Genomic DNA, 27839 nt, shown 5'->3' with positions numbered 1-27839 from the left:
GAGAGGGAGGAGGAGTGAGAAGCGGGAGCAGGGGACAGAAAGAGAGGCCAATCAAGAGGTGTGAAGTCAGAATGGGTGCAGAGAGGTGTGAAATGAAACTTCCAATGAATGGAGAAAATTTAAAAGAACAGTAATCTGTCGTTAAGGGAAGGGAGAATGTGTGATCCTAGCTGCAGAATAATTTTAGTTTCGGTGGTCTTTCTAATGTATGAGTTCGGAAAACCGTCTTTGAGAACACAGACGGAGAGATTAGAGTGGTCGTGGCCGTCAGAGGTGAAATGAGAAACAATGGGCTTGGAGAGATCTTTAATCTTCACAGCCCTGACGTGTTCTCTGAAGCGGTCTCCGAGTCTCCTTCCTGTTTCCCCAATGTAGATGGCTGGGCATTTACTGCAAGAGATACAGTAAATAAGGTTGCTGGAGGTACAAGATGCTGTCTGGGTGATCCGGAATTGTCCTGAGGGGCCTTGAATGAGTGTGGTGGTGGCTGTGTACTTGCAGGTGATACAGCGAGCTCTTTTGCAAGGGAAGGTGCCTGGTGTGGATGGTTGCTGAGGGCGGTCAAGGGAGCTGTGAACGAGGAGGTTACGCAGATTAGGTGGTCGGCGATATGAGATGATAGGGCGATCAGAAAAGAGGGCCCCAATGGAGGGATCATCCTGTAGGATGGAAAAGTTCTGGTTAATGGTCCTGGGGATAGGAAGTGTGTTAGGGTGGTAAGGAAGCACCAAAGGAATGCGGTTGTTACGGCGGGAGTTCCTGATCGGGTTGATGGTCCGGGGGGTGTTTTTGGCTCGGGCAAGGGCCCTGTCAATCACACTGCTGGGGTATCCTCTGTTGATAAAAAATGAGTACATTTCGAGGGTAGTTAATTTGGGTAGTTAATTTGGGTAGTTAATTTGGGTAGTTTTGAGCTCAAGGATTAAGTGCTGAAAAAAAGCACAGTGGTCCCTAGAACCAGGATTTAGAACTACTGCTCTTGTTGATACAGTACTTCTCTTTTTCACGTCAGTACCCCTGACTTATGTATGACATTATTAATCTTTGGCACTAGCTCCTGTTGAAAATCCCACAGCTTGGTGTCCACAAACATCTGTTCTTTAGTAAGGTTACGCAGCATAGGCACGCGGACATGTATTATTCTGCACACATCTGGGTGGATCCTGAAAGTTTTCCTGTAGCTTTTTACCACGTAATGCACAGATGTCAGCACCACCTGCCTGGGGTTGATGATCAGTTTGGCAGGATTGAAGTAGTTCTTTCTTTTTGGTTCCCTGTAGATGTGCTCCAGTATGTTGATCCCTGGTACCTCTCTCCAGAGGGGTAGGTCAAACGTCTTGTTGTCATCGAACATGGTCTTGGGGAAGATGTGGTTCTCCACCACAAAAACCCCCACCTTGGGGTTCTGAGCAGAGAGGTTTCCCATGAGCTCATGCAGCCTGCCATGCTTGTAGGGCATTATGATCTCGTCCATGTCATTGAGGAGCAGGTACTTGGACTTGTACATGTTTCTGTAGATGCAGTCATTGAGTGTAGTCAGCTGTCCATAGTAGTGCAGGTCCCCCTTATCCCTTGCAAAAATCCAGCCACGTGATGGATTGAGGAATTGTGTTATGGGCCACGGCACCACCTCCAAGAGTCCCTCCTCTGCGTAGTAATGCAGAACCTTATCCAGCTGTGGCCCACAGCTGGTGTTGTAGATGGTCACCTTCTGTATTCCCAGGATCTTGTACACCTCCATGGTCTGTATGAACTGCAGGGCATTGTTGTAGTTGCCAAACAGGTTGGAGATGCAGACTGTGAACTCATAAGGGAAGTCACCCTCGGTCTTCTCCCGGTTCCTTATGGGCAGAAAGAGTCTCCCTCCTGTCTTCCTTTCTTCCCTTTCAATAGTGACGTGTGAGGCTTTGCACTCAGGATTCTCTTCACACAGCAGGTTTGCAGTTGCAAAAGGGAATCCGAAATGGTCCCTGTGGATGTCTATCTTTACTTTAGTCTGAAAAGTTGAGCCATTTTCACAGCAATAATGACAGGAAAGTGGCTCAGTGCTGTTTCGGTGAACAATCCCTATAACACGAGTCAGTCTCTTTTCTCTGTGATCTTCATAGGCAGAAACAATTAAATGTTTTGTATCCTTGACTGGGTTTATAGATTCCACTAGCGTGTATTCTGGACAAGAAGGAGGATATTTCAGACCTGAACACATTAAATACACTGGTCTTAATTGGTAATAATTCATCCATCCCAGACCTATGACAAGCAGTGCAAGAACAGCCAGTAACCGGCGTTTCACTGCCCTTTGAATTTGCATCTTTATCACCTGTCCAGATCAGTGGTCGGAGCTGATACCTGTAGCAGAACAGAAACAGAGGGTCAGAGAGTCCTGAGTGAATAAGGTGTGTTGATGGGGCTTGTAAGGGCAGCACTTGCTTCATCTAGGATTTTTACACACAAGGGCAGCACTGCAGCGCAGTGTCGTCTGGTCTGGGGTCCAACACCTGCTGTCAGTTACTGAACTGCCGTCATTGTTCCACAAAGTGAAATAGAAGTTGAACACCCTTCTAGACCCCAAACTGTTGTGTTCTGTGGGTGTGGCCACCATGTATCAGGCTGGTCTTCACCATTGATCTTTAATCCACTTTAAAAAAATAACAGTAAGAAACTCTTAAGAGTGTTCCATTAGGTAGATTAATTAACTGCTTAATAAGTGAGAAATTGGGCTGTTTGCAACAGAAGGGCTCCTCATTCCTGAACCTTGAGGGCTATAATCCAGAAGGTATTCAATGTGATTTTAAATAACTGCCAGATATATTCCTGTTGAAAACGATTTTACTGGTTTAATGATGGCTTGTTGGTCGCTTACAAATCTAGAAAACCTGGCAGCATTGTGGCCCTCAATGACCTGGATTGGGGACAAAAATGGGAGCTTAATAGGACAGCAGTGTCAAAAGCGGTATTTCTCTTTATAGTTCAGCTGTTTGTATTTTTAATCATGAGATTAATATGAATGATAAGTACATTTTAGTTTTGGGTATTCCAATCAAATGATTCATTATTTTAAAGCACTTACTGTCCGAGTCATTTTTATTTCCCATTTTACTTAATTAGTTGCAGTTTTCCATCTTTAGAAACTGCAACTTGTCTTGATGAAAGTGTAATTTTACTTTGCAACGACTAAACTCCTGACATGTTTATCTATAATAATAATAATTATTATTATTTATTTCCATCCATCTATCCATCCATCTTCCAAACCCCCGGATCCAGTACTGGGTTGTGGGGGAGCTGGAGCCTAACACATACAGACAGACACGCACACACTTACACTGGGCCAGTTAACCTAAAAACATGTCTTTGGACAGCAGGAGGAAGCTGGAACACCTGGAAGAAACCCACATGAACACGGGGAGAACATACAAACTGCATGCAGTTAGCAACCCAGGAACTGAACCCAGGGCGCCAGCACTGTGAGACAGCAATGCTCACCTCTGCACCACCACGCAAACCCCTAATTACTTATTAAATTAAACTCAATAAGCAGGACAAGATTGTGCAGACAATGCAAATGGTCGATTTTAAATGAAAATGGCTGTTTAAAATTATGGATTAAGATGAGATTTTTAGATACTTTTTTGTTTTTTAAATTGTAGTTTCTGTGCAGTTGTTCTGTTCTCCTCCCCACTGATAGTTGATAGCTGGTGTGTGGTCTCTCAGTGTTCAGGAATTCGGAGAGTAGGTGACAACTGTACACTGACACTCGTGTACAGTGCCAAAATAACCTCCCATATTTCTTTCAGAAATTTAAATGATAAATCAAAAGTTTATACATTTTAACATGAGAAATGTGTCCTTACACTTCATATTTCTATTTCCAGTGCTCAGCAGATTATATTTTAATCTCTGAATCTTTAAGGATTCACCTTAAACCCAATGTTTGCTCTCCAACAAAGTTAATTATTATGACTTATCACAATCTACAGTCTAGTACACAAGTCCACAAGACGTGGAGATTGTGTTCTCAGTTTTCAGATTCTATTTTCCATGTGGTAAACTTCAGTATTTCATTATTCATAGCAATCAGGTCAGTAATGGTATAAATAACAAAATTCAAACCTTATATAATAAAGAAGACTGAAACAGTTAATGTTCTACCTGGATATCGACAACCATCTTGTCTTCTGAGGTCGTTTGGATCCTATATTTCTTTCAATACTGTCTTCCAGGATTGTGCTCTTGCGTTTACCTGTTGAATTTTTCCAATCTGGTTCTTTGTCCGAAAGGAGGAGGGTAAAGAGGAACAGGGCTTGGGCACCTCTACGCCTCCCAGTCACAGCTCACTGTGCCCCCAGGGAGAAAGGTGAATGTTCTTTTACTCTGCCATGGGTTGAAACCTAAGACTCAGGGTAGTCATAGGTGTCTCTCTTGAATGTGTGCAGTTTCAGGACCTGTAGATCCTGTTTTCAGAATCCTTTGGTGACATGTTGCTAAGATTGTATTTGAGTAGACGTTTCCATTAAATCACATCATTTTCTGCAGAAGTTTACTTTGCTGGAAACCTGACAAAATGGCCACAAGTAACAAAAGCTAAACATCATTGTGATGACAGAATGACGGAAACAGTACAATCAAGAGACACACACACACAGAACATAATAACCTAAATCCCAAATCTCACATCACCACCACATGACACATTGCTGGCAGACAATACACACACACATTTTTACATGAACGTAATCCCATACCATTGTAAGCAATGTGATTACCGTAGCGTTTTCTCTTGCTTGTAATATCCTGATCAGGAGTGTGTGTGACTCTTTTGTGTTAAAACCCTGCTCTTGCTTCAGAAGTAAATAGCAATAAGGGATTTCGTAACTGACTAGACCTGAATTAATGGTAAGAGCATTGTTTTCAAAAGTGTACCTGTGTCCTGTGATAAACTTTGGGAGAGAAATACTTTGTGGAGTCTTTAGTGAAGAAATACTTGGAAGTCTGATGTTTAGTGAAGGTGAATAGCTGGGGGCATATGTGGTGAAGTTTGATTATCTGATTCAATAAACTATAAGAATATTGCTAACAAATTCACTGTATGATGAGATTTATGATATTTTCTTGTGATATTTCTTCATCAACATCATGCTCCTGTGAGGCTAATTGACTAAACGATTAATCACTGAGGATAAGTGATCTTTTTTGGATCATAGCTATTTGGATGGGGTTAGGTTTAGTATGCAACCTGAAGCAGTTTCTTGGTTTTTGTATATCTGCACAGCACCGCCACTCTTTTGAAAGAGTGTTTGACAGTGTTATTGACTAATATTGGCTGTGTAAAATTGAATAAGGCAGCAACCTCTTAATTATCATGTTTAAAGACTGAATTAATGTTTTTTGCTAACTCTCTTGGTAGCAATTTACTGGCAGTAGAGTATTGCTGATACCAAATGCTGAAACACGGGGGGTAGAAGAGGTCTAACTATGCCTGTCTGAGGCAATAATTTATCCCTTTAATCTCTTTATTTATCTTCAGCAAGAACTCAGCTGGAGTAGAGTTTGTTAACATTAACTGACCAAAGATAAGAATTGATCAGCTTTACAGCCCCTATTAGGTTTTACAGGAAACAAATATATTTAACTGATGTCAAGTCAATTAAAGGTTCTGTTGCCTTTGCTGGTAAGACTTGGTTTTAGCTCTAGGGAGTATTACTCCATCAACAGAGGATGCGGAAGCAGAAGAGCAGGTTATCAAGGTGTGTGGAGGTGGAATGTGTACACATCATGAGAAACTTGACTTGCTTCAAGGACCAAAGCAAAATCCCAGGACAATGATCAGTAATGTACAAAGAATACTGCTAAAGGTTTTGATGCTAAATGTGACCTTTCTGATCTTTCACCCATGTCCAAATCCCATTTCCTCATCCATCCCTAATATTGCATTGTCAAGATGTCACTTTTACCTAGTTAGGGGTCATAGCAAACTGGGTCCGATACTGGAAGCACCTCAAGGGGATTCTGCGTTTCCTTCAAAATACTGATTGTGATTTTTTGTCCACTTGTAGATTTTTTTGTGATCTGCATCCTGTTTCTTTGACGAAAAGGGGGCAAAGGGAAGACAAAGAAGACAGGCTTCTCTCCACCTCCCAGTGACGGCTCATTGTGCCCACGAGGGAGAAAGGTGAATGTTCTTTTACTCTGTGTTGAAACATAATTGTGAACGTAGTCAATGGAGCCTCTGAGAAATGTGTGCAATTTCAGGACCGGTTGCACCCGTTTGTGGAATGCAGTAGTTGTTAGTAGCTTAAATCTTGTTTTCTCCATGACATCCATTAAATCAAGTACAGTACTTTCCTCCTGTAGATTTTGTTTTTACTGGTAACATTTTGAACAATGAGCTGCATGAGGCTAAATGATTAATGACTGAGGCTAAGTGACCTGTAGCTCGATTACCTATTTTTAAGGTCTTAACTATTTGGATGGTGTTAGGATTAAAATAAACCCTGAAACAGCTGGGTTTTACACCCACCCTACAGTGTGAAATGTAAGGAAATGGATCACTGTGCTTCTGCTGGCCCCTTCAAGCAGCACATTACAGAGTAGTTCCATTTTTGAGCACTGTGAAACATATTGACCAGTTTAAGACAGTATAAGATAATTCCAGATAGCATTTTGACTCTCATCCAGATGAACTTTGTGAGTCAATATGCACAGCAGTATAATAAACCACATTCCTTACAATTATTCAAGAATGGAGTTTGGAAAGAAGCACAGAACATACATTCCAAGTCCTCTTTTGTTATCCATCCTTGTATTATTCTGTTTGTACGGATGCAGACATGTTTACCACCGTCAGTGGCGTTAACCTCAGTTCCCAGAGGGCTGAGACAGGGTTCTGCGGTTATTGTTTCAACCTGAGCAGTCAATCATACAATCAACCTATTTTCCTAAGCAAGAGTATTATATAAGTATTGGAATTATTAAGCTAATCAAATAAGTAATATATATGTAATTGCGAAAATTACAATTAATTGAGCTTCTGTCGCGCATTATAAGATGTTTCCTACCTGACCTTCTCAGTATTTGATATCAGCTACTGTGCTCTGCGTGTGTTGCTGCCAAGAAATTTAGTAACAAATCTGTATCCATTCTACTAATTTAAAGATTGCTGTGTAATTCCTGCCTTAATTAAACATCAGCCAGAGTAACACTGCCAAAGTCATGAATTAGAGTTCAATATAAAAAAACAGGGTTATTGTGAAGAACTTCTCTGTCTGGCTAGTTAAAATCTTTTTTTTTTTGGTCTCCAATGAGCTGTTCAGTACATTTAAATCTATATAGCTTTTCACCACTGCTAAGTTTTAAAATCACCCATTAATTCTGTTATTATTACCCAAATCAAAGCCACAAATACACTAATAGCTGTTAGCGGCACTGAAAGTGTCAAATTCCCTCCTCTTGCTCAATGAGAACCTCGCAGATCTGGTTCTAGAAATGAACAGCTTCCTTGTCCTTTGTGTTGCTTTGTGTTGTTCTAGTAAAAGTGTGAGTATCTTATTTTCAAAATTATTAGAGTCATTTATTAAAACATTTTATGTTTAAAATGAAAAATAATAAAAGGCACAGGAAATATTCAACCTGGTCCTGTTTCAACACTATTCTCACAGTAAAACTCGCATGACTCAATATACTGTAACCTTACTTTTGTAGGAGAGCGTTTTGCCGTCTCAGTCATCTATGTCCAGTATGTGTAATGAATTTACACATTAAAACAGTCACAGTCATTTTGGCAAAGACAGCATAGACATGTCCTCAGTTTAAAAAAAAATGTTTTGGCTGCTGATCAGAATTCCCAAAACGTTTAACTTTATTTTCAGTTCAGAAAAGACGGCAATGTACACCTACTGTAAAACACATTTTGGTTAATTCCAGTTAAGAATAGGGTATTCTTCTAATAAGGCATCTGTATACTAAGAATCTTTGTTTTAATCATCTGTTGCCTACAGTACGTACTGTTGCCTTGACCACACACGTGCTGTAGCGTTATTTTAACACCTGGGGAGGCTCAGGCGTCTTCAGTTCAGTTCAGACAGGGTGGGGGGGGTCGAGGTCGGGGCGGGGATATCTGGCTCTGAGCACAGCTGGGGAGAAGCGGCCGTGCAGCGGGTCCTGGGCTCGGTTCCGGGCTGCGATCCTTCTGGGTGGAGCTGGCATGTTCTCCCCAGGCGGCGGCCGCGTCTGTCCTGGCTGCTGCCCCTCCGGTCTCTGATTTCACAAGTGACCAGATCAACACTGCCCGCACAGCGCTGGCACAGCGCCGGTGTGAGGGCCGGGAACACGTGGGGCAGAAATGTACACAATCATAGGGAAACAACCTTGAGCACAGAACAGGAACCCTTCATACGTTATCTACTGTATATCACAGCGCAGTAACACGCTTAATTTCATCCTCTGGTGTAGATTGTAGATGGTGTATTGTTGTGTGTGTGTGTATATGTTTATAAACAAAGTTATAAGTGTTCAAACTTACCGCTCAGTAAGCCCCCTGAAGCGGCTCCGCTCGCCCACCGCCCGTCGAGCAACAAGTTAACCAGCAGGGGGTGCTTTTTAAAAGTAAAAAACCCAAACAAAAAAAAAGTGTAATCGACTGTACCGCTACAGAGGGCTGTGTGTTTAAATGCAACAAACGCGGCGTCGTAGATACAGACCCTAAAGTGACACACAGAAAGTCATGTACTGTACCGAGGTAAGAGAGAATTTCATTTTAAAAATCTCTAAACAAAGTGCACCCTTTTCAGAAAATCCCTTTTTTTTAAATGTACTCTGCTGAGGATAGGATTATAATTATTAAAACATATTTAATTTGTTCTAGGCTGTACAATCCTATTCGATAAGGCTTATGTTTTGAAGCAAATATTTATTTAAAGAAACAACAGAAATTAGAAATACAACACAACAAAGGATTTGTAACGCTGTGTGAATCACAGTGTTATTTTCATAAAGGCGATGCATTCAGTTTGCATTTCCAGTAAAGGTTTGGACAGAAGTTCTAATCTGGTAGTTTCTGAAATAAAAACAAAATATTTTGTTTTTCAAGTAATTTAACATTACAATTAACTGTGAGTATTTGCACTATGGTCATCTGTTCAGATGCACTAGGTGAAATAGTGCGTCTGTGGACAGGAGTCTGGCAGCCCCAGCGAGCTTTATAAAGAGGTGCAGATATTAGTGATATTAATCACACACACACAAAAACATTTAATACGAGAGATGTGATTAAACGGGACCAATCAACATAATTTATCAATCGGTAATTGAGCAGGACTTATGTCGTCACTTAAGTCAAACTGATAACTGAAGTATGAAATCTAAGTTACATTATAACTGCTTCCGAGTCGATGAAAGTGCAACTAATGTAATAATTATTTATTAATAATTTAATTGTATTAAATGTAGTCGATGAAAGTATTCGTGCAGTAAATACATTTAAGGGGTTTAGCTTTTCTATCCGTCGCTAGATGTGCTCAGTTCTTCAGAAAACATTTCGAGATCAGTTTATAGGGCAAGTCGTAACACTTGTATTCCTTTTTTACCGCTAGATGACGCCACTGCTCCAGCCAACCTCGGACTGAATTGGCAGGTCTTGTGAAAGAAACGCACATCACCTATAACCAGATTCTTGAATTTACTCAGAGCAAAAACGAATAAATATCACTCAGAACGCTAAGAAAATGATTAAGTTATCAGGAAACAGGAAAATACGTTTTTTTATTGAAACCACCACATACATAAATTCATTAGGCTGTTTAGCCTTTGTCATTATCAGAATTTTTTTAAAATAAAAATGCAATACAAACTGTAAGTTTACTTTTGTACAGCCTGGGCAAGCATAGCTGTTAAGTTGTCCCTGAGACCGAGAGCTCATACTGTACATCATCCCACTGATGTCTCTGGGGCTCAAGTCTGGAGAATAGGGCATCCATAGCATAACCATCGCATTCTCACGTGGCAACAAAGCCCCTGTTACAGTAGCAGTAAGAGGACAGGTGCCGTCCTGCTGGTCACATCTGGAAGAGCCCACAGGACTTGATCAGTGCAGAGCTAATCAGGTCTGTCAGGCTACTATCAATCACTACACGTGGAGAGCTATAGTGACTGGACTAGAGTTCTGCTCAGGATCACACCTGAATATCCCACTCGCTATTGGAAAGATGTCATGACTCACGGTGTCTTGTGTCGTGGCCTGTCGTTGATGGACTGTATTTGCCTGTAACATCTTGTCAGATTAGAAAGTGCTGCAGCAAGACAGAGGAGAGTGAGCGACAGAATCCAATATCCCGATGGCACAAAGGCACAGTTCAGCTGGTAAGAGGGGAATATTGTTTCCATTCTGTAAGGCACATATTACTGGTTCTGAATCTGGAGCCTATCCCAGAAGGCACAGCGTGGACCCACACATAAGTAAGAGACAAGTTAACCTAACCAGCTGCTTTTTTGAGATGGGAAGAAACCGAAGTAAACACAGGGGACCATGCATCCTCCACACAGAAGAATCACCAGTTCCAAACTGAACCCAGGACTAAAGACTGTAAGGCAGCAGTGCTAACAAACAACTTTTCACATTTAAATGTAATTAAACAATTAGTACAAAAGGTTTAAAGATTATGGAATCGAATTAATGTAAAACAAGAACATTGTCTCTTAAAATGATTGTGTAGTCGATCCATTATCCATTTCATCTTTGGTTTTAGATATATTTTCCTCACTTCAAAAAAGTAAGTCTGGGAGCACCACTCAAATACTTACTTTTGAGATTAACTTTTAATTTGTAACACTGGAGACAAAAAGCATGTAGAACACAGTAGAATCTATATAAAAGACCACAAAACAGTGTTTTTCAAAAGTAAGGCCACGGTCAATGAGGTTACTGCTGAGGGGCTATCAAGTTAACATGGCTTTAGGAGGGCATCAGAAAATTTTAAGTCTTACAGTATATTGTAAACACAAATGGTAAGATACAGCTGCAACAGAACCAAATCCCATTTTTCCTGAGCCTCTTAACATTCAACATTTAAAACATCAAATACTTGATTTCAAAGTGAAATCTGACCTGGATTTAAGCATGACGACAAATCACTGTGGGAGTTCACCAGAGACTGGAGACGAGATACAGTAAATGGTGTATATCTATTTAACAGAACAATATAGATAATAGGAAAATAATCAGATTCACCTAAAATGGCAGAAAAAATCATAGTTACCCTAGAATTAGGGTTTAAGTATTGATCCCTAACATATTATAAACTTAAAAGAGGTTTTCCCTTGATTGCATTAATGCAATGCAGTCCCATTGATAATGTAGTGTCCCTATTCCAGGTGTTTCCAGCTGGTGCCACATCCAGCAGGTTAACAATTTAACCATCAGCTACTAAACGTATAGAACGATTCAGGTGTGAGCAAGTGCAGCTGGTTTGTTAAATTAAATGAGATCATCTCATCAACAAATACCTACTAACCTTAAGGATCAGAGTCTTATTCAGTGAACTAATTACTTGCTTAAAATGTGCTTAAATCTTGAAATTTAAGTGTTGTAAAACTGTGATTTAGAATGTTTACAATTAGTAGCCATGTAATGCATACTGGACTGGATTGTTATGGACCAGTAGTGAAGATCCCTGTTCTAGTATCTTGATCATTTTCACGTCAGCACCCCTGACTTGTGTATGACATTATTAATCTTTGGCACTAGCTCCTGTTGAAAATCCCACAGCGTGGTGTCCACAAGCAGCTGTTCTTTAGTAAGGTGACCCTGAAGTGGCACACAGACATGTATCATTCTGCACACATCTGGGGGGATCCTGAAAGTTTCCCCGTAACTTTTTAGAACAGAATGCACAGATGTCTGCACCACCTGCCTGGGGTTGATGATCAGTTTGGTGGGGTTAAAAACATTCTTCCTGTCTGGTTCCCTGTAGATGTGCTCCAGTGTGTTAATCCCTGGCACCTCTCTCCAGAGGGGTAGGTCAAACCTCTTGTTGTCATCGAACATGGTCTTGGGGAAGACATGGTTCTCCACCACAAAAACCCCCACTTTGGGGTTCTGAACAGAGAGGTTTCCCATGAGCTCATGCAGCCTGCCATGCTTGTAGGGCATTATGATCTCGTCCATGTCATTGAGGAGCAGGTACTTGGACTTGTACATGTTTCTGTAGATGCAGTCGTTGAGTGTAGTCAGCTGCCCATAGTAGTGCAGGTCTCCCTTGTGCACTGCGAAATTCCAGCCACGTGATGGATTGAGGAATTGTGTTATGGGCCACGGCACCACCTCCAAGAGTCCCTCCTCTGAGTAGTAATGCAGAACCTTATCCAGCTGTGGCCCACAGCTGGTGTTGTAGATGGTCACCTTCTGTATTCCCAGGATCTTGTACACCTCCACGGTCTGTATGAACTGCAGGGCATTGTTGTAGTCCCCAAACAGGTTGGAGATGCAGACTGTGAACTCATAAGGGAAGTCACCCTCGGTCTTCTCCCGGTTCCTTATGGGCAGAAAGAGGCTCCCTCCTCTCTTCCTTTCTTCCCTTTCGATAGTGACGTGTGAAGCATTGCACTCAGGATTCTCTTCACACAGCAGGTCTGTAGTTGCAAAAGGGAATCCGAAATGGTCCCTGTGGATGTCTCTTTACTTTAGTCTGGAAAGTTGAGCCATTTTCACAGCAGAAAATACAGGAAAGTGCCTCAAGGTTGTGTCGGTGAACTATCCCTATAACACGAGTCAGTCTCTTTTCTCTGTGATCTTCATAGGCAGAAAGAATGAAGTGTTTTGTATCCTTGATTGGATAAATAGTTTCCTCAAGCAGATATTTTGGACAAGGAAGGGAATGTTTTGGGCCTGGTGCAGGGAAATTTACTGGTCTTAAACTACATTGATTGTAACTCAGCCATACCAGACCTATGACAAGCAGTGCAAGAACAGCCAGCAACCAGTGTTTCACTGCCATTGGAATTTGCATCTTTATCACCTGTCCAGATCAGTGGTCGGAGCTGATACCTGCAGCAGAACAGAAACAGAGGGTCAGAGAGTCCTGAGTGAATAAGGTGTGTTGATGGGGCTTGTAAGGGCAGAACTTGCTTCATCTAGGATTTTTACACACAAGGGCAGCACTGCAGCGCAGTGTCGTCTGGTCTGGGGTCCGACACCTGCTGTCAGTTACTGAACTGCCGTCATTGTTCCACAAAGTGAAATAGGAGTTGAACACCCTTCTAGACCCCAAACTGTTGTGTTCTGTGGGTGTGGCCACCATGTATCAGGCTGGTCTTCACCATTGATCTTTAATCAATTAAAAAAAATAATAACTGATAAGAATATTCAATCAAGTATATTAACTTATTGTAGGACTTAATTCTCAAATAGATGGACATTAATTTCGTTGTGACTTACTGACTGGGATTCAAGTGCTTCCCATTTTTAACTCTTCAGAGCTATAATAATAATCGAGCAGGTATTCGTCAGGCATCCTTATCGGATTCCACCTAAGGGCTGAAGCAACTCAGGAAGCAGAAGTGGGACTGTGGGATTACTGATATGTGTGTTCACTGGGAACAGTTAGCCCTGTGATGAGAGATCTGAGGCAACCCAGGTTGCTGCTGTCAGTGGTGATACTGGACTACTGTAGTTGGTGGCACGCTTACCTCTGCACAAGAATATTCAATCCAATACCCCAGTATGGCTACAGGGAACACTGGGCAGTAGGTGAACTCTAAGTGAGATGCTAAACCAAGTTCCTGACTACCTGGTCTTCAGTTTCCCATGATAGTTCCACTCTGGGTCTGAACAGTTGTGGGCTTAGAATTTTTTGGGGGTAGGACACTGCTTTGTAAATGTAAGTAATTATTATTAATCTTGACATAAGCTAAGAGTGGAGTTGATTCCACAGTAAATAGATACTTAAAAAAAAATTAATTCTCTCTCCACGTCAACTGAAAATATACAGCCCGAGAACTGGGCTCTCAAACCTAGCTCCTGGTCTCTGCTTGTTTCTTATCACCATTGCACAGCCTATTAAAATGGCATCCTAACTATTCATTAATTCGACTTGTAAAGGATTTGAGAGGATCATCGGTTTTTGACAAGACACGGAAGAAATTATTTTGAGAAGCAAAGGGGTGCAGGCTGCAGTAAAGTTTAAGAACTATAAAACATCTCTGAGGCATGTTAGAAGTACTACATTTGTGCAGTAATTAAAATAACATCCACTATTTAATAGAGCTCTACCTAAATCTGACGGCCCCAGGTGAGAAATTGCTTCGCAGCACTGCACTCCGGGCGGGAGTACCAAGAGTTTTTTTCCCTTCTGTCAAGGCGATACGAGCAGTTTAGGCAGCTTGGGAAAACACCCGAGAGCGCGGGAGCAGGCGGTTTACCGTCCAAAGAAAGAATGAAGTACGCAATCATGAGACAGGCGGGCGTCAAATCGGACTTCTTGCGGAGATACGATCGATAAATCTAGACTGCAAAACAGGCAACTGCTATGATCTGTCTGTCCTGAGCACAAGAATTCAAGACACTAGCCATTTCTACCTTGTCAAGACAGAACTGTTTAGGTAGCGTGGAATTAACCTCAGCTTCTTTCTAACATTGTGCCACGTCGTGCGCAGGAGGTTAATTACCGAATTAACTTAATTACCAAATGCCGGTGTGTCTCTTTCACATCTCGCTAATTAGAACTGCTGTTCCAAGTTCATTTTCCATATGACAGAAACGAACTCTCTTTTTTGTTGAAATGTCAGATTTTTAAAAATACTACATTCAGTATATACCTAGACCTTAGACTCAACAAAAGAATAAGATTAAATTATAGTCAAAGTATTTGGAATTGTTTGTTTCGAAATGTGCGGTGTTCGTTTAAAACAGAATGCTAAAAGACTCTCACGTTTTGCAGATACGTATTTCTGAATTATCAGCTCACCTTAAGATATAATTAAACGAGGAGAGATACAATGAAACAGGTTTGATTTCACAGTGAGAAAATAGGACAAGGAGCACAAGTCACCGCTGAATTGTGGCTAAAAATGAAGTGTTTCTTCGATACCGAGTCAAAGGCCAAACATTATTTAAATAAATGAGTTTAAATATCCTGTGATAATTAGTGTAAAAGTAAAACGCGCTAAGTGTCATATGTCCATTCTAGAATTAGTAAAATGTTTAAGTTAAGAAACTTTAAGTAACCCGCTCAATTCCAGAGCAGCATTTCTGGAACAGTAAAAGACCCGGAACTCTGAAATTTCCGAATTACAGGACAAACTCAGACGATTAAAAGTGCCATCAAACCGACGCTGAAAATATGCGATCCGGACGGACTATAAAATGGCAGACGTGTTCATTTTAATCTGCTCTCCGAGTGAACATCAAACCGCGGAGCTTGAACTGAGACTGAGGTGAAGGTTTGATTATTCGCATATTGCCAAGAAGAACGGGCTCAGATTACGAATGTTTGAAAACCCTCAAATGCATCAACAAAGTCAACAGAAAATATTTCTTTAGAATGAACAGTGAAACCCAAACTACAGAACACAATTGGGAACTACAGGGATGTGCATTTTAATAATAGGAGGTACTTTTATACCCAACGGCTAAAGTCAAGGTGTTGAAGCCGATACCCTGTTTAATGTCAAGAAACCGGATGAGATTCTTGGATCAATTACCTCCTTTCCAACGGGCTACATGGAGAAAGTTTTCCTCATTAACGCTTCTTAGAAAGGTTATAGTGCTGCACATGTCACTAAACAGGCTCTAATTCAGCTGTACAACCAGGTCTCGTACGCATTACCATTCTTATGACTGTACGGGAACGTACTGCACTAAGTCGGTACAATGAGAGGACAGACCAATTTTCAATTAATGCCCTTAAAATGTTATAATAATAATAATTGCTTACACTTATATAGCGCTTTTTCTGGACACTCCACTCAAAGCGCTTAGATAATGGGGATCCCCTCCACCAACACCAATGTGCAGCCCCACCTGGAAAAGGTGGATGTACCTTTGAAATATATGGATGTACCTAAAATGTCCCTTGAAAGACCCATTAATGTTCTAATCGTAACTGTGTTTATCCTGTAATTCTGCAGGACATCATTAAACTTGATCTTCCTTGCATTTTCAGAATCATGACCGGTTCTTAAACTCAAAATATTATCCTCAGATACCATCCACACTTTCCCTTCTGTTTTAATACCTTTCCAGTTCATACCCTATTCGGAACTGGGTTCTTCTTTCACGCTGTAACAATTATTATTATTATTATTATTATTATTATTATTACAGAGTGTAACTGTTAATATTTCACATCACTGAGATATTGACCAGAGCAGTATAACAAAGGTTATGTATTTAACGTTCGATCGTACAGATGTCGAATTAATTTCAATATTATTGTGTGTGTGTGTGGGGGATTCCCCCTTTTTAAAAACCTGTAAAACATCGAGACAAAGTACAATGGTTCTTATGTGGCTATTATCCTCAAATACTATCCAATTTACCTCTGTTTTAGTAATACATTTCGTTTAAATACCTCTCCTTTATCAGTAGAGGTTACGCAGTTAATTTTGTTATAACGAATTTATCGTCGACGTGCCTTTAATTCTTTGGCCTGCTCTTCTAAAAACAAGGCTCGTGTGTAAGAAATTACCCTAAGATTAAAAATAAATTCTAAAAAGTGCTGATTTTTTACTTATTAAATATTCAGGTCTATTACTGTACACGTACAGATTTGGCCGTATGATAAAAATTATCTACTGTAACAAATCTTAAGAATCATCGTCGAACATTGTTTTTAGAAAAGCGGTTCATACTGTGTATTTTTTAAACGAATACTTTCGGTTTTGAACAACTGCTGCACACATTGCGAACATCCGGACACTGTAGTTTAGGTTTATTCAAATGGATTTAAAAATATTATGTTTAACGATGTAGACGCGAGTATATTTAAATAATGTACACTAGCCTACGCCCAGATATTTGTCTATTAAAACATTTACGGTAACATACTGTAAAACATAATATAGGTATAACAAAAAATAACCACCGCATTCTAAACATAAACTGCATAATATATCAAATACCTTTAAAACAAAAACAAATTCATGTGCACAAAATATATTTGCATTAAATTTACACAAAACCCGTCTAGTGATTTTAATCTAAAACTGACAGAGTTAAATTAAACGTCCTTCCTTCTGTTATGTTACAGAATAGCGGTGCATATGACCCCATTGATCTCGCCCGAATATTATCTGGAAAAAAACAATTCAGCGCAAGAAGTAGTTTTTGATATCTGGTACTGTTCTTAAGCAATTTATTTTGGAGGTTACTTTTATTCAAGTATGTTTGTTTATAAAATATAGTACTTTTTACTGCACTATACAGTATTTACCATAATCATTTCCGTTCCTTGTTTCTTCATTATTCTGGCCGCCCTGGAGACCCGAAACTAACGGAAAGCTGCGCAGACTCAGCAGAACTTTGTTTTGTCCACAATCGTCACTAGGTCAGGCACCCACGAGATGTCGGGTAAATTGTGAAGACCTTCCTGATTCTGTGCGGAAACGTAGTGCTCCCACTGTTTCTGGGTTGTCCCCAGCTGTGTGCTCAATTGCAACAAAATGAGCGCTGAAGCCCTTCTGATCCGTGTTCAGCACAGTACAAATGGTTAAGCTGCTGTTCTACCCAACAGGAACTAAAGGGGGCTCTGAATCTTAAGAGCTTTTGAATCACGTTTTTCGACGAGTTAGCTAATATAAAGACCGACATTAATTATGACCGATTACTTTGTCGCCTGTGTATACAATGCATGTATACCTACATGCTTGTGATAATTTAATGAGTAATTTTTAATGGAGGAATTTCATCCTAAAATACTCCAGGTGGCGTATAAACTACCTGTGGGATACACTATCAATTGTAACTAGCCGAGAAACAAACGAGTACAAGTTCTGCGAGTCTGATCGTATGGCGTATCACAGTGGCTTTTTAATGTTCATTTATATATAATACAGAGACATAAGGAGGTAGTTTAGACGCATAAATGAACGCATCGGCAGTTCATTTTCTACGGTATGCTGCATTTATGTGAACGCAATTCTGTGAGGATAAGCTTTATGCACTTTTACTACTGGAGTGTGTACGGTGTATAATACGTGTATTATGCATTATATACAGTAAATACAGAACTGTTCATTTGATATCGGTAACTGTCTTTATATTATCACCTTTTGAGAAGTTGGAACATGTTATACCGACAGCAATATACAGTAGGGGCAGTGTTAATACATTTTGAAAAAAGCAACAGCTTGTGCTGTTATAGAATTGCTTTTATAAAACGGTTCCAAATATGAGATTGCTGTATAGAATTAATTTAAATTAAAAAAAAAACATTTAACACAGAAATTAAGCTGTTTACGTTCCTCCGCCATAAACGCATAAGTAACACATAAACCATAACCATAAACACAGCCATAAGTAACATTAGAAAAGAGGGGACATTACCTAAACAGTCCGATAAAGGAATAAATGACTTGTTTTTTATTTCTTGTGCGCATTTATTTGAACATTTCCACTGATCGTACAAGCATTGAAAAACTGTCCAATCCCGAGTTCGTCGGGCACTGTCTTTCTCGCTGGGGGGGCGCTCCCACTGCTGCTGGTCTCCGTGCCTGCCAGGATATCACTCCTGCGCTTTCTGTCGTTAAAATCGGGTTTCCAGTAACTTCTGAGTGAACTCTCGTTTTTAACAGACACTAACAGACACCGTCTCCCTAGCTCCTAACCGAGCGTTTGATCATTTCTGCACCATTGTGCTACGAAGGCATTGGTTGGTGTAACCTTTTGTCCCAGCTGCTCTCGCGTACAGTTTTGTACGTCAACTTGAGTTATCCAAAGCGTTAAGTTGAAAGTGCTTTTTTAAGCACTGTCGTAAGATTTATTTTAATGCACATTTATTATGTACTGTACCAATCCACCAGAAAGTAAAACAAGTTTTGTCATGAAAACGTATTTATTACAAATGTTACTTTCTCTCCTCTTAAGAGCATATGTATATACTGTTACAAAATAATAAAAATGCACATTTCTGAACTGATCGGTACCTTGGAACTGGAAGTCCCGAGTAGTTTTAAGGCAAAATGGATTCCGGATTCATTAGTCTTTTAAAATTGCTTATGGTTATGGTACTGTAGAGGTCGGTTCGATGTCACGCATTCGACGCCGTGTTTACCGAGTAATTCTGAATAACATCATATAAATTACATGCTCTACGACTAGATGTCTTTTCACGAATACGTAAGGACAACGTTAATTAAATTTTATTTGCAATTAATTCATAAACTACAAATATTACAATCAAATGCCTTTTACTGTCTCTATTGTTTTAAGTAATACATTTCGTCTAAATATTGCTCCGTCTTTTAACGCATTTGGAGTTGGGTTATTCTTTCATGCTGAAAAAAAAACTCGACTTTGTCCGACAATATTAAATGTAAACTGACTGTACGTACTAATTGTTAATCAATTCTTTACGACATAATACTGAACATAATTACGCATTGATTGAAGGTTATAATTTTAGAGCAGTGTTCCAAAATATTTTAAATAATTGTTATCTATTCAACATGCGATCGAATGACCCGTATGAGTATATCAGTTACTCATTTTAATTTATTCGAACCATTTCCTCTTTCTTAAAAACAAGTTGTAAAACATCGAGTTCAAATGGTCCAGTTCGTTCATAAACCAAGTCGTTCAGAAATACACCACAGACAGGGCAGTATTATACAGAGAGCACTGTGGCTAGGGCCTACACTACGAAAACCACAGGAACTGTGACAATACTTGACCTTATGTATATTGCAAGGATAAACTATCCGAAACAAATATCCAGGGTAATTCTGATCACCTGTCTATGGAAGCCCGTTTCCGCCAGGGAGTAAAAAAAAACGCGCTATGGGATCTCAGAATTCCGAATTAGTTACTCAGAATTGCGACTTCGAAATAGCCCATACAGTATATCATTGTCTGTCCTTTTGTTATTGTAACGGATTCGGGTTCTAGGGCTGGTGCCCTCGCCGCTCCCACCCTAGTTCGTGCCTCACTGCAGGGGCTCGAACCCAGGTCTTGCCAACTGAGCTAAAGAAGACCTTCTTTTTTACAATAGAAATACAATAGAAATACGTAAAAAGTATGTTTCAGCTTTTATAATTGTGAATTCCTCTGGATGTGAAGTGCCTATTTCTGTATCTTATTTCATATTCTGTCTCCGTAAATAAAAACTATTTTTAAAAGCCCACCACGCACTATTCCATCCGGGTACTGTGGAAGCCTCACTGGCGGAAATGAGATTCTATAAAAACGAGTGTAATTAATGTGATTTTTTATCAGGGCACTGTACAAGACAAGTCTCCAGGCTTATAGATCCTATGATCCTGTACGATTCATGAAAATAGTGTAACGGAACGGCCGACATACAGGTTGTACGATCTGGTTGCAGTGCGGTGACGGCACCGCCCTCCCCTGCGCATAACAGGGATGCTGGCCGCCGGGGATAAAGAAAGTGTTCTTGAGCTCAGCTGGCAAGACCCGGGTTCGAGCCAATGCAGTGAGGCACGAACTAGGGTGGGAGCGGCGAGGGCACAATCCCTAGAACCCGAATCCGTTACAATAACAAAAGGACAGACAATGAAATATGGACTATTTCGAAGTCGCAAATGTGAGATATAAAGTCGCAATTCTGACTTACTAAGTCGCAATTCTGAGATACCATACTGAAGCGCGTTTTTTTTTACTCCCTGGCGGAAACGGGCGTCCATACACCTGTCAGACCACGGCAATCTATACACCTATACAAATGCTTTGACCACAGGGCCTATAATCCGGCCCAGAACACAGAACGTCGCGTTCGGAAGCACAACTCGTCCTGCTACGTCAATTCGAATACATCCGCGATTTGTAGCGCTTTTAACAAACGGCGAAAACAAACTTCCTTTAGGTAAGAACCCTTAGTGTGGTTCCTCGAAATACGTAGATGCTATCTTTGAAGAGGCATTGTTGAAATCGTTCGGTGGTTCTCCGAAAACCTTCATTTCCAGGATTCAAAAAGGGCGGCGGGTAATCAAGGACAAGAAGCCCGCACCTCGCCCAAACGGCTTCCCTTCCTTCTCTATTAGAGGACCCCGGAGCAGACGAGGGAAAAGTCGCGTTCGTGTGCTTTATCCCATTGGTATGACAGAGGTTACAGAGAAAAGGGTTCGTTTGGGAGGGAGAATTGGGCGAACCTTCTCTTCTCAATTGCGGTCACGCACAATAACGATTTGATTATAAAGAAATGAACGTCGCCACGCCTGTAATGAGCTGACCCGCTCTTCCAAAAACAAGGCTCGTGTGGAAGAAATTCAACTAAAAAAACTGATCAACCCTAAACCTGCAGCTGTGCCTTTCCTTTTAGAAACAGCCTGCTTCTTAAATATTTAGGTCAAGTACATACAGATTTGGCCGTATGAAGCAAGATGGCTTCCACGTGTGGACTCGTTGAGAGCGTCATAAAAGACGATATTAATGACGGGCATCGTCGGCGTCAATGATACTCAAACTGGCTTTGTTACCGGAGTAGATGCGAGCATATTGTACCAGTACTGTGTAGTGTACCCACCCGCACTCAAGCTCCAACGATGATCTATTTGGACATTTATAGCAACACGCTGTTAAACAAACTGCAGGTCTAACCCCAAAATTAACTGATTTAATATCTGAAAGACCCTTAAAGCTAAACATTAAAAGTGCATAAAATAACGAAATAGATTTTAATTACATTCACACACAGAGATGTTGTCTAGTGTTAAATGCAATTATGAGATAATTAAGAAATAACGAAGCGCTATTTCTCATTTGTGGCACAAATTAGTTGCAACTGTGCAACTGAACACTGTTCCCCTCTCACTACAAATTTTACTAGTCAGTGCAGGAGCCGGTGATTCTTCTGTTTGGACCGGTCCGCGCAGCTGTAATGCATCCAGGTGGAGTGGCGGAGTCTTGTTCATCTGCTCTTCCTGGCCAGTCCTGTTGGATCCTGTTCTGATCCAAAACTGCTCAACAAAGGAAAGGGGGGGCGAAATATTTATTACGAGCTTCCCAGTGCAGAGGACATAGACTAAACAGACAAAGAACCTAAACCACTGTATACGGTACACCCGCCCCCAACACACCTGCCGACATATATGGACAGATATCAGCCAGACTGTTTCAACACATTCTGATTCACTCCAGAAAATTAATTGCAGTGACACCACTCACTAGATCGGCAACTGCCTGCTTTTTTCGGCATGAGCCATAATGTCACCACCATTGAGATTATTGTTGAGCGCTTTATATTAAGGCAAAGTCGGCACATTAAGGCACATTGAACAGTATTTCATTATTTTCTCACGATTTACTTCGGTTTCTGTGCTATAAATAAGAAGTGTCCTAGCACTACAACTGTCGGTTTATTGCAGGAAGAAAAGAACTACTGTACCGGCATGATTGCAGGCAAAGCACCTGCTGCAACAGGTACAGTAGGTCAGTTCCCCTTAACTACCTGTGGCCAGACCAGCTCGGGGTCTACTCTCTCACTCCAAGTCTCCGCAAGGTCGACATTTCAGCGTGTGAAGGATAATGAGGCAACCCCTCCAGTGGCACCTGGTCCCCACTTGAAGGGTCCTTTCACGCCGTAGCGACGCGCATTTCCCAGCGTGACGAGGCTGCTCCGCATGCAGCTGCATGGTAGCCGCCCCTCCAGTCACAGTAAAGTTACAGGGATTATTACGGTAACGTCACGGGCCTTTTATTAGCTTGTTTTTTTTTACAATTTAAATGTACACTTCAATGTGTGATGCTAAGCGTCTCCCGTGAGATTATGGAATTGGGTGAACTGTCTCCTCCAGGGCCGAACAGCCCAGCCCTGAAAACGTCACCTCTGCGTGCAAACCTCCGTCCTGCTCTTGTCTGCTCTGGGTTAACAGACCGCAAACAACAGTGCAGCTTGTGCTCTGGCAAAGAAAGTACAAATAAAAGCATTTACACTTTTTACGGGCACCTAGAAGGCAGAGGTGACTCGAAGCTGGATTTTTAGCAGCGTTCAGGCAGTTCTCTCCTTTAGGCACACCGCAGCCTCGCAGATAGTTAAACCAGCCCATACACGGTGCCTGTTTAACTAGGGTAAATTCCCCACCTTTTGTGGTGATTTCTAATGGCCTCATGGTTTCAGCAGCACCGCAGGGACGGACAGCCCGGCGTCATCTGATTCGCTCTCGCAAAACACAGCGCGCTGCTGCAGGTGCGCTTTCGTTACCGTCCGTTCATGAGTGGCGTTTTATTCAGCAACCGCACGGTGGATCGGAGTTCATCTATACTTTTAAATCAGCTTCTACTCCTGCTGGAGACCTGCGGAAATGTATCCGGATCGCAGTCCGATGTTTATAGGACGTGGGCTTTAACATCTTCCTCACGGAAGTGAGTGATTTTCTCTACTCACTCATCAAGACAGAAACCGTGGCGACTGAAAATGTCAAAAAGTGGTGGGAAATGTGGATTAACCTTGCAGTTTTCACGATGTATCGATTTGCGCATTATTCTACCACTAATCAAACGTATTTAACGCGCTGAAAGGAGAGAATGAAATGAGACGATAACATGCGCCCCGGCCTCCGCGAATGAGCTCCACCCCTCGGCTGCCGGATGCTCTAAGAGACCTGGATCACCTGCGGACACATCGGCTCTGTTCCCTCTTGGGTTCCTCCTTCCAGGTTTCATTACAACAGCACGTGATGAGTGTTTTCACGGTTTTCTCATCTGAGCCCCTTCATTCACCTGCTGTCTGCAGTGCTCTGTTGTGTGTCAACATACCTGTCCAGCTGATCTTCTACATTCTCCATTCCAGTGCTCTTCCTCTTCTGCAAATGGTACCATCCCCTAGGGCTTGTCTGGACAGTGAGCAAAAAAGTACTGTTGGCATCTTTCCCCATCACTTTCCCTGTTTAAATTATTAATAATTTAATCATTAACACATCTGCCATCTGTGAATGAGTGCCAAGGTATGTGAGTTGTTCCACCTGTTCAAACACTTGACCTGAGGTCTGTTCTTATGTTGCTGCTGCTTACCTGCCTGTGTTATCAGCTTCTCCATCTTGACTGGGCGGCTTGTTCCAGTCACTCACAACCTTTTGTGCAGTTCACTACCTCCTGTGTTTATCAAAAGATGAAGCTGATAACACAGGCAGGTAAGCAGCAGCAACATAAGAACAGACCTGCATGGTAGCCGGCCCTCCAGTCACAGTAAAGTTACAGGGATTATTACGGTAACGTCACGGGCCTTTTATTAGCTTGTTTTTTTACAATTTAAATGTACACTTCAATGTGTGATACTAAGCATCTCCCGTGAGATTATGGAATTGGGTGAACTGTCTCCTCCAGGGCCAGACAGCCCAGCCCTGAAAACGTCACCTCTGCATGAGCAATCATACTTCTTCAGAAGGACTCCTGTCCTCTCGCCATTCCCTTGGCTAGTAATCTCAGTGTTTGTTTCTGACTTAGCTTTGTGTGTGCATAATTAAGGCCTCTCAATAATGCAAATCATAAAATAACATTTAAAATTTACTAGAATCTAAAATGCATCCTTTGTGAAACCTATCCAGAATTCACTGTGTTGTTTTAGGTTAACAGTGCTGCCAGCATTTGCACAGCTGGGAAACAGCTCTGACCTGCAGGCTGCCTCACCTGGACATCTCCGCGAGCCAGGTGGAAACAGAGCTGTGTGCGTGGGTTCTGGCCAGTGTGCCTGAGTCCTGGCAGCAGTTGTCCAGCAGGTGGCAGGGTTTCTCCATCAGAAACATGGCACTTTTCCTGAAAAAACACAGGCTCTTCTTAAAACCGCTGAGAAGGACCAGCGAAGTACAAATGGATTTTTTTTGCTTTAGCTGTACCATGTATGCAATGGCTCTGCAGCTGGTAAATGCCTAGAGTGGACCAAAACACTATGCAGTGGTCAAAGCTCCTTTTTCACTCAAGGCTATGAAAGATGGAGACAGGGGAAGATGACATGGAATTCAAAATTGCATTACTGACTTTGGAGATTTATGCAACCTTTTTTTGCAACACAGCAAAAGAACAGGCAACATCTGCAAGTTTCACCTAACTCCTGTCTATGTAAACCATTAATCAAGCTGACTGTAATTAGAGCATAGCACTGTCGCATCCCACAAAAAAGCTCTTCCACAACCACAATTTCTAGCAATGCAAGCACTACAATTAGCCCACATCTAATTTGCATCTTTAACAACATCAGCCAAAATCATCAATTTTGAGCAGATCCTCGTGTCAGCTGTCCAACGTTAACTACCTACCTCATAAGCTTGGTTCCTCAACTGATGCACAGAGCTTCCTGATCTCAACATGTTTAACACGAACTGACACTCATACAAAAGCTGTTAGCTAATTAAAACTTGTTAACCAGCTCCTTTGCCATTAATTAAGTTCCACCATGGGGCAACGTGGTGGGGTGGCAGTTAGTGCTGCAGCCTCACAGCTTGTTGGTGCTGGGTTTGATTGTGGATATGCAACATTCTTGGGTCAGCATTTCTCCCAGTGCTCCCAGTGCTCTCCCACAGTCCACAGTTGATTGGTAGCTCTGAGTTGTGCAGTGTATGCCCTGCAATGGACTGGAGCTGTGTCCAGGGTGTAGTCCTGTGCTTTGTGTTTCCAGGATGGGCTCTGTGTTTGCCAGACTCTTCCTAGGGATAATTGGCTCTGTGAAAATAATGGAAGTTTAAAACCATCTACAAATCCTTCCTTTCACTTTACAAAATGGAAAAGAAATTGCTCCAGTGCTTCTAACATTTTTGGGGAACATGGGACAATCTTACTTCCTAACATCAGGGTTTGCATTTTGCAGCATCTATTCAGAACACATGCTAGTGACTGTACACACTCCAGACCAACATTTTTACAAACACTTTTTATCATTCTCCCTTCCCAGGGACAGCTAATCCCTGGTGCTTTCCTGGCTTTAATTACATTGCTCCGTTTGTGTTCTAGCTCCGCCATCTGAGCAGTCCTCTGAGGACCGGGGATGGAAACTAGGTTACACATTCTCCCACTCCACCACTACTATACACGAGCAGCCTGCGCCCAACTCTGTCCTAAACAACACAGCGGGCACCGGGACACCTGGGCACAGGCTCCGTCGGTTTTGTTGAATTTATTTAACTACACTGAATGTAATTCTGATGGAAATTCAGTTCAGTTGAACAGCCCCCCTTCCCAGCTGCCTTGTCTCTTCCTGGCTTTTTCTCTACCCCCTTCTCTTCTACTTTCTCTCCTGCCTCTACCCCTCTTTCCTTCTCCTCCTGCCTCTCCAACCCCCTCAATCATTTCTCTTCCCCGTCTCTCCCTCTGCTGCTTTCATCGCCTGCTTTCCATCCTCCTCCTGCTCTCTCTTGCCAAAACCACTTTAAACAAAGACCTCACACTTAAAGATTTATCAACGTCCTGGACTTCATTGTCTCCGGTAATTGCTCTCCCCACTGGGGCATAGGCACTCCACTGCAGGCCCCTCCTCCACAAAATCGATTTCAATCCTTTTGCAGCTTTTAAACACTGCTGGTCCTTTCCCCCCCTTCTTCAGCTCCTTTTTCATAACTCTCTCTCACACACACACACAAAGAGCTACAGACCTTACTCACACGCCCACACAGGTACACATACAAACACAGGCACACAGACACTCATGCTCACACAGACACGTACACATGTCTACACAGTGGCAGGTGGGTACCAGCTGCAGCCCCCAGTGCTGCCCCAGTGCCCTGGACTGTCCTGCACCACAGCGACACCACACTGTGCCCTGCGCTGTGGATCTTCTGTTACAGCCTCAGTCCCCTTCACCCAGGACAGTGCACTCCATGAAAGCCGCATACATTTGTTTTCCTAAAACATTAGCAAAAGGAATAAACTCTTTTGGGGAAACGTGCGGTATCTGTTGAGTGTAGGAGAGAATCATATTTCAAACCTACATGATCCCAATATGTACCACACACTCAGCACATGAAAACATCAGTCTTCTGTATTTCCTAACCCCATTCCTTATTTTTATATGCCCGTCTAGCAATTCTATCTTCAATTCCCCATTCACACACACAGTATCCCACACTCCATAATGTAGATTCACATTCATACTGTACACGGCCTCTTCCTTCACTAATTCACATTCCATATCCATCATTACCTATTCGACATTCCTTGTTTCTCCTTGCTTATTGCACATCCCATATATCTTTTTCCTGCATTTCGCTCTCCCCTGCCCACATTCCCTATTCTGCACTGTGCGTCGCTGCAGCCCAGCCTGGCTGCCGCAGTGCTCGCCACTCTGTACTCCCTCCCCAGGCAGCTCCACGCGCGGGTGGCCACTTTCCTATTTGCATTTTCTCCACGTTTATTTCGAACCCTTTCGACCGCGTGTTTGCCAACAGTGAAATTCATTAAGAAATATGTCATTCAGAGCACAAGTCAGACATTTTCCAGAGCAACGCTAAGTGGCCTCCTTGATCGACAGGCAGATGAACCGCTGAGTTATGATGTCAACGACAGCAACACAAGCTGCCATGAAATGCGCCAGTCAAGGTCCTTACTGGGACACCTCAGGGTGGTGTAGCTGCACCCTGACAGGGGGAATTGGGCTTAAGGTCATTGTGAGAGATGTTGTTTTTAAGGTTAGGGTGTATAAGAAAGGAAAATGCTAAAAGTAATTATGATTATATTAATAAATATC

General features: G+C 41.8%; 2 protein-coding genes and 1 pseudogene across 40 annotated transcripts in view; 1 reads left to right on the top strand and 2 right to left on the bottom strand.

Annotated features, from left to right (window-relative positions):
* The window catches only part of LOC148643842 (uncharacterized), a 46646-nt gene that overhangs the window by 2866 nt on the left and 15941 nt on the right, over nucleotides 1-27839 (top strand). For 10 of the 37 annotated variants that reach the window (XR_015928863.1, XR_015928889.1, XR_015928873.1 and 7 more), the window contains 3 exons: nucleotides 1281-1323; nucleotides 4224-4357; nucleotides 6057-6172. The exons of 3 other annotated variants lie outside the window; for them this stretch is intronic. The gene's annotated coding sequence lies outside the window, so the exon portion shown is untranslated. Of the gene's footprint in view, nucleotides 1-1280; nucleotides 1324-3362; nucleotides 3468-4223; nucleotides 4358-4398; nucleotides 4897-6056; nucleotides 6173-10275; nucleotides 10357-11966; nucleotides 12010-27839 lie in introns of those variants that run through there. 24 more of the 37 variants (XM_088614896.1, XR_015928861.1, XR_015928859.1 and 21 more) reach the window with 16 other exon arrangements.
* Nucleotides 901-4289, bottom strand: LOC148643844 (uncharacterized). 2 transcript variants are annotated; one of them, XM_088614888.1, is made up of 2 exons: nucleotides 4153-4289; nucleotides 901-2349 (listed from the first exon to the last, which is right to left on the bottom strand). In XM_088614888.1, exon 2 carries the CDS (start codon nucleotides 2309-2311, stop codon nucleotides 1004-1006), a length of 1308 nt encoding a protein of 435 aa, XP_088471014.1. In that variant the 5' UTR covers nucleotides 2312-2349; nucleotides 4153-4289; the 3' UTR covers nucleotides 901-1003. The 2 variants fall into 2 exon arrangements, with proteins under 2 accessions (XP_088471014.1, XP_088471013.1); XM_088614887.1 differs by having other exon boundaries at nucleotides 4114-4250.
* On the bottom strand, nucleotides 9741-17709 carry LOC148643843 (uncharacterized; annotated as a pseudogene). The gene is made up of 2 exons (XR_015928858.1): nucleotides 17424-17709; nucleotides 9741-13039 (listed from the first exon to the last, which is right to left on the bottom strand). The product of XR_015928858.1 is annotated as an uncharacterized LOC148643843 (transcript).

This window comes from Lepisosteus platostomus, chromosome 21 (assembly GCF_059453375.1).
Source record: "Lepisosteus platostomus isolate fLepPlt1 chromosome 21, fLepPlt1.hap1, whole genome shotgun sequence".
Lineage (NCBI taxonomy): Eukaryota > Metazoa > Chordata > Actinopteri > Semionotiformes > Lepisosteidae > Lepisosteus > Lepisosteus platostomus.
Note: the sequence above shows the minus strand (reverse complement) of the source record. Positions and strands in the feature narration are given on the sequence as shown.